The sequence below is a fragment of the Micropterus dolomieu genome, unplaced genomic scaffold (genome assembly GCF_021292245.1).
Source record: "Micropterus dolomieu isolate WLL.071019.BEF.003 ecotype Adirondacks unplaced genomic scaffold, ASM2129224v1 scaffold_177, whole genome shotgun sequence".
NCBI classification, from domain to species: domain Eukaryota; kingdom Metazoa; phylum Chordata; class Actinopteri; order Centrarchiformes; family Centrarchidae; genus Micropterus; species Micropterus dolomieu.
The window spans coordinates 1-6739 of NW_025744170.1; the positions used below are offsets into that span (position 1 = coordinate 1).

Sequence of the window (6739 nt, forward strand, 5' to 3'; positions counted from 1 at the left end):
CGTGTGTGCTTCTTTTTCTTTCCCATCCCAGTAGTAGCCTGTTCCTTCTGTTCTCTGTCCCTCCAGAGCTCCCACAGCAACATGTCTGGAAGGAGGAGGAGGTTCTGGCTGACCAGCAGCTCTGTATTCAGGAGAAGAACTCCAGTCTGGACCAAGAGGACCCAGAGCCTCCACAGATTAAAGAGGAACAGGAGGAACTCTGTACCAGTCAGGAGGGAGAGCAGCTTGTACTGAAGCAGGAGACTGATACCTTTATGTTGACTCCTACTTATGAGGAAAGAGACCACAGTGAAGCAGAACTGAAAAGTGACCACCAGCTCCTCTCTCACAGCTGTCATGTAGCTGAGAGCCAAGATCAGAAAGGAGGCGAGCATGAAGACTCAGGATCAACTAGAGATGCAGAGCCAAAACAAAATCAAAATCACAAAAGCAGAAGCCACAGAAACAATGTAAACAACTCTACCATGTCAGAGGTTCACCATAATCCTCACACAGGTAAAAACTCCTTCAAATGTGACACTTGTGGAAAAGATTTTAAGTATAAGTCACTATTGCAGACACACCTGAGAATTCACACAGGTGAGAAGCCATATTCTTGCACTAGCTGTGGAAGAAGATTCAGTACCTCATCATATTTGAAGACTCATATAAGAATCCACACAGGTGAGAAGCCTTATTCTTGTACCAGCTGTGGGAAAAGATTTAGATACGCATCACATTTGAATGTTCATATAAGAATCCACACAGGTGAGAAATCATTTTCTTGCAAAACATGTGGGAAAGATTTCAGAACTAACAGTCACTTGAAAATCCACATGCGATATCATACAGGCGAGAAGCCGTACCTTTGCAAGACCTGTGGGAAATGTTTCCATGAAATGACAAAATTGAAAGTCCACATGAGAACCCACACAGGTGAGAAGCCGTACCTTTGCAAGATCTGTGGGAAAAGATTCACTGACAATTCAGGATTGAAAACGCATATAAGAACCCACACAGGTGAGAAGCCGTATACTTGCGAAACATGCGGGACATCTTTTAGCCAAAATGGTAGCTTGAAAGTCCACATGAGAAGAGCCCACACTGGTGAGAAGCCGTAGCTTTGCACGATCTTCTGGACAATATATGCTGATGTGTCTAATTTGACATGGCACAAAAGTTCGAATACAGGCATGTAGCATATTAGCTAAATATGTTGGGAGATTATTCTGTTCTAGAGGTTTGTGGTCAAAACACACAAGAACTCACAGAAGTGAGGAGCTGCATCATTGCAGCATTTGTGGGGAAAGTTTTACTCAAATCAATTACTTGAACAAAAAAAACTGCAAGTAGGGCCCCCTGAAATCCTTTACATCTGTTTTGAGATTCTGTTTTTTTCCTTTTTACATATTCTGTTTTCTGTTTTCATTTTTATGAATTGTGTGTGTTACGATTTAAGCACATTTCATCTTCAGAAAGAGTGTTTAATCATGTGGTAGATTAATAAAATAACATTTCAGTATGAAAATATTAAACTTGTCATCAGTATCAGTGAATTTGGTGTATTATACAGAAATGCTTATAGAAATATTAAAATGTATGCACCATTATTTATAGAACCCAATTTACAATAAATGTTTTGCAGCGGTAGGATATTAAAACACTAACGTCAGGCCACCAAGCCATTCTTAAATTCAAAATCCATTCATCCTTATCACTGCTCCATGTAGTATAGTTTATTTCTGTTTACCTTGTTATGATTGTTGTATATTGACTGTTTCTTGTCTGGTATGTAGCAGAAGGGAGTTGCAAAGAGAATTTCTTTTTACAACCCTGTTGTAAAATGACAATAAAATAATTTTGAATCCTTGAAAGTACTGTGAAATTATTTAATTATACTATTTAATAGGGGACAATTCACAGTGAATGTATCGTTTCAATACATGTACTGTGAGTTGTCTTCTATTAAATAGGTGATTACCTGACTACTGAGAATCTGTTCTCACAGGACAGCCTCCATATGCTGCTGAGCACACATTGATAAGTGGATCTGACGTAGGCTACTCTCGTGGGCAATGCTCCTCCTAGTTTACAAAGCTTGACCGGTCGTAGCTTTCTCTTTTTTCCCAACTTAATATCTGACTCCGCCCACACAGCCACTAAGTATTCATCAAGCTTGCATTTTGCGTCCACTGATGTGATTGCACTTGAGAGTTTGTTGAAGTGATGAGCTTTTTCTAGTGTCCCGACGCACTTCAACATGACTGTGTGAGCCAACGATTGAGTAAGAAGGAGGCGCTGAATGGCAGCAGCATAGGTTTTTTCTGTTCATTTGGCTTAAGTGCTGTGGAAACACAGATTTTTATAAATTGCCTCCACATTTTGGCAGATTCCACGATATTCTGCGTTTTACAGTTGATTAACATTTTTATTATCAATTTCTACGATTCCATCTGTGTTTTCTGCATTGTGGAGATCCATCATCTATGAATGAAAAACTTGCAGTATAGCTACATCTCAGCTGAAGGTTAAATGAGATGTCAATTTCTTAGTGTAAGGTTTCCCTACATGTGACTGTATTACTTGTGAAGGAGTTTCTCCTTCAGTAAGGCTTATATCACACAGGTTTCCCCAGGTCATGTAAGGGTCATTTACTGAGCTACAGTAAGCCAAAGGTGACATCCTGTGACTCTGAAACAGTAGGTCAGACTCTGTCTCTCCTCTCTGTTCAGCTGCCTTGATCAGAACAAACTCTGTGATCCATTCTCTAGGTAACCCAAGGTCCACATGATCTTTATTTTGTTTCTTTACAGCCAGACTGACCAGCTGTCTCTAGAAAGTGTTGCATGTGACTTGAATGACACACAATGTAACTTAGGGTAACTAACTTAATTCTAGGATAGTTTTTCTGTTATTTTTCTTTTACTGCTGTTTATACCTGTTTGTGTGCTTTGTGTATATAGATATTATCCTGCCATATGTGTTGTGTTTCGTTTTTGGTGAGTAGTAAAGTTCTTTTTCTTAGTGTTTAAGTCTTTTCTATTATATGCATTTCTATTTTCATGATTATGCAAATAAACTGAACTAAAGAGTGACATTTTACATTTGAGGGTTGCTGACATCACTGTTTTATATTGCTATATAAGAATTCCAATTGAATACTTACAATGTTAATTATATATGTTGTAGTTACTAGGGGTGAGGGAAAACATTGATTCATGCAAGAATTTAAATTCCATTAAATGTTATTACATAAAAAAATTACTCTTATCAAAACAGTTGATACCCACAGTAACACTGCCTCCCAAGCAAAATCAGAATCAAGTATTTCGGGAACCCTACCAATGCCCGGGCCCACATCACATGCCATCACCCAGAGCTGCTTTCATGCCATAATTTGCCACACAGCCTGTGTTAGCACACAGTGGACTGGGGCAGATCCAGAGATTAGCACCCCTGTGTACTGAAGCAAGAATCAGTTTTTGATCTGAAATTGTTTTGAATTGAGAATCAATTTTGAATCTAATTGTGACCCAAAGAATTAGAATTGAATCCTGAAATACCAAAAGATTCACTCCCTATAGTTAAAATAGTTACTTTGCAGGTTAAGAAAAATAATTAATGAGCTTTATAATAATATGCATTGTTCAACTATCCAACAGGATGTAGAATGGACGGAAATGAATTTTGACTTGCTGCTACGTACAAAGTTGTGACATCAGTAACATCAATTGTTATATGATTATGTTGCACTGCCAGAAGCCATTTGAATAATGATTAAGATAACATTCCTTACATTAAATATATTTTGCCAACAGTAGTTTTGTACTTTTACTGAACAAACATTTTGAATGCGCTGTGAATTACTGTGGTATTTCTACTTAAACAATTTGAATACTTCTTCCACTACTGCCTATTTGTTTTTGTGCAAAATTATTATCTGCAAAGTAAAAAAAAAGACGTCTGTGAGAGTAGTAGTCAAGAAAGGAGTACCTTCAACAAAAAATAACCCATGGCAGAGATTCAGGAGGCATGATCATATGGTTTAAATCAGAACTGAGCCAGTCCATCACAGTTTGTAAAAAAGAAGAAGCTTATACACTCTTGAACAAAATCTTAAGACCGGGGGAAACATTGCAAGTACTCGCATTTCGCGCTCGTGGATCATAACCGGGTTGTAAGTACTGCTTCACAATGCCAAAAGAAGAAACAGGAGCAAGAGACAAAAAATAGAGAGTAGGCAATTTATTGAAAACTGCATTTAAACTCAAACAGGCTGTTCATCAGCTGATCAAAAGTTTAAGACCATAGCCCAAAAATAAACCTACAACAGAACTAAAAGTGTCAAAAAAGGACTCAGTAGTGAGTAGCCCCACTGTTCTTGTTGATCACCTCAAACACTCGTTTAGGCATGCTTGATGCGACTGTTCCCAGGAGGCTGCTGGTAACGTTGCTCCATGTGGTGAAGATGGCTTCACGAAGGGCATCCACGGTCTGGAACTGACGTCCGTTTTTGTAAACTTCCCTTGCCATCCATCCCCAAATGTTCTCAATGGGATTTAGATCAGGAGAACACGCAGGATGGTCCAGAAGAGCAACGTTATTCTCCTGGAAGAAGTCCTTCGTCAGGTGGGCGTTGTGAATTGCAGCGTTGTCCTGTTGAAAGACCAAGTCATTACTGCACAGACGGGGGTCCTCAGTCAAGAGGGATGCCCGCTGCAACATGTCCACATAGCCAGTCGCCATTTGACGCCCCTGGACAACCTGAAGTTCCATTTTCCCATTGAAGGAAAAAGCACCCCAAATCATGATGGAGCCTCCTCCACTGTGCTGCGTAGAAAACATCTCCGGTGGGATCTCCTTGTCATGCCAGTAACGTTGGAAGCCAAATTTTTTCTCGTCAGAGAATAAAACTTTCTTCCACCTTTCGATGTCCCATGTTTGGTGCTCCCTTGCAAATTCCAAACGGGCAAGTTTGTGGCGTGGGAGGAGACATGGCCTTTGAAGACGTTTTTTGTTCTTGAAGCCCTTCTCTCGCAGATGATGTCTTATGGTTATTGGGCTACAGTCAGCATCAGTAAGTGCCTTAATTTGGGTCGAGGATCGACCTGTGTCTTCACAGACAACCCGTCGGATCCTGCGGCTCAGTGCAGGTGAAATTCTTTTGGGTCTACCACTTGACTTTTTTGTCCCATAACTCTCAGGATCTTTTAAGAAATGTAAAATGACTGTCTTACTGCGTCCAACCTTGGCAGCGATGGCGCATTGCAAGAGGCCTTGCTTGTGCAGCTCAACAATCCTGCCACGTTCAACGAGAGAAAGCCTTTTTGCCTTTGCCATCAGGAGATCATGACAGTGTGACTGCCTGAAGATCAATGACGCGAAAGCCATATTTTAGTGCAGATTTTACCTCTTTAAGCCTATAGTCTTAAACTTTTGATCAGCTGATGAACAGCCTGTTTGAGTTTAAATGCAGTTTTCAATAAATTGCCTACTCTCTATTTTTTGCCTCTTGCTCCTGTTTCTTCTTTTGGCATTTTGAAGCAGAACTTACAACCCGCGCGAAATGCGAGTACTTGCAATGTTTCCCCTGGTCTTAAGATTTTGTTCAAGAGTGTATATGGTTGAAAATTAACAATAAGATGATTTGTGCTGAGCATCATGTCTACATGTTTGCCATCTATATACCTCCATCAGAATCCCCTACTACAACCCAGATATTTTCTCTATTCTTGAGGAGGAAATTAACCATTATAAAACCATGGGAAATGTATTACTCAGTGGGGACTTGAACGCTTGAACAGGGGAAAGAGCTGACATTTTGAACACCCAGGGAGACAAACACCTACCTGGAAGCACCTGCTTCCCCCTCCCCGAATGTCCTGCTTGAGCTTTGACAAGCTTATTAATACAAGCGGTATGCAGCTTTTTCAGCTCTGCCGTACGCTGGTTCTGTACATAGTCAACGGCAGGCTACGAGGGGACTCTCTGGGTCGCTACGCTTACAGCTCATCTCTTGGCAGTAGTACGGTAGATTATTTCATTGCAGATTTAGATCCAATGTCTCTCAGAGCTTTCACAGTCAGCCCCCTCACACCCCTCTCAGACCACAGCAAAATCACTATCTATCTGAAAAGGGCTCAGTCTAAGTCTTGAGCCCCTAGTGCCTGTGAACTGTTTAACAGCTCATCCTCATACAGATGGACCCCAGACAGCATGGGGACGTACCAGAAGGCACTGGAAAATCAAAACATACATGATTTAACTCATTTATTTCTAACTGAAACATTTCACCAAAATTATTCTGGTGTAAATTCTGCTGTGGACAAAATCAATTAAATTTTTGATCATTTGGCTCTATTGTCTAATTTGAAAGCCTCCAAACCAAAACCTCAACAAAAAACTAATAACAAATGGTTTGACACTGAATGCAAAAACCTGAGGAAAACTTTAAGGAAATTATCAAATGAAAAGCATAGGGACCCAGATGACCACAACATATGCTGTCAATATGAGGCCACTCTGAAACAATACAAGTACACCCTAAAAACAAAGAAAGAACAATACAGCAAGAAGCAGCTCTGTGAATTTGAATTTGAGTCCAACCAGTTCTGGGAGAAATGGAACAACCTAAACAAAACCACAAAACTTGGCGATCCAAGATGGAAATACTTGGATTAATCACTTTAGTGAATTATACAGTAATATTATAAAAAATTATGATCAGTACAAGATATTCACAAAATGGAAAACTCTGGAG

General features: G+C 40.0%; 1 protein-coding gene across 1 annotated transcript; it reads left to right on the top strand.

Moving 5' to 3' along the window:
* The first annotated feature begins 19 nt into the window (after positions 1-19).
* On the top strand, positions 20-1839 carry LOC123967240 (oocyte zinc finger protein XlCOF19-like). Its single transcript, XM_046043297.1, has one exon. The coding sequence runs from the start codon at positions 255-257 to the stop codon at positions 1098-1100; it is 846 nt and encodes a 281-aa protein (XP_045899253.1). The 5' UTR covers positions 20-254; the 3' UTR covers positions 1101-1839.
* Positions 1840-6739: the final 4900 nt, after the last annotated feature.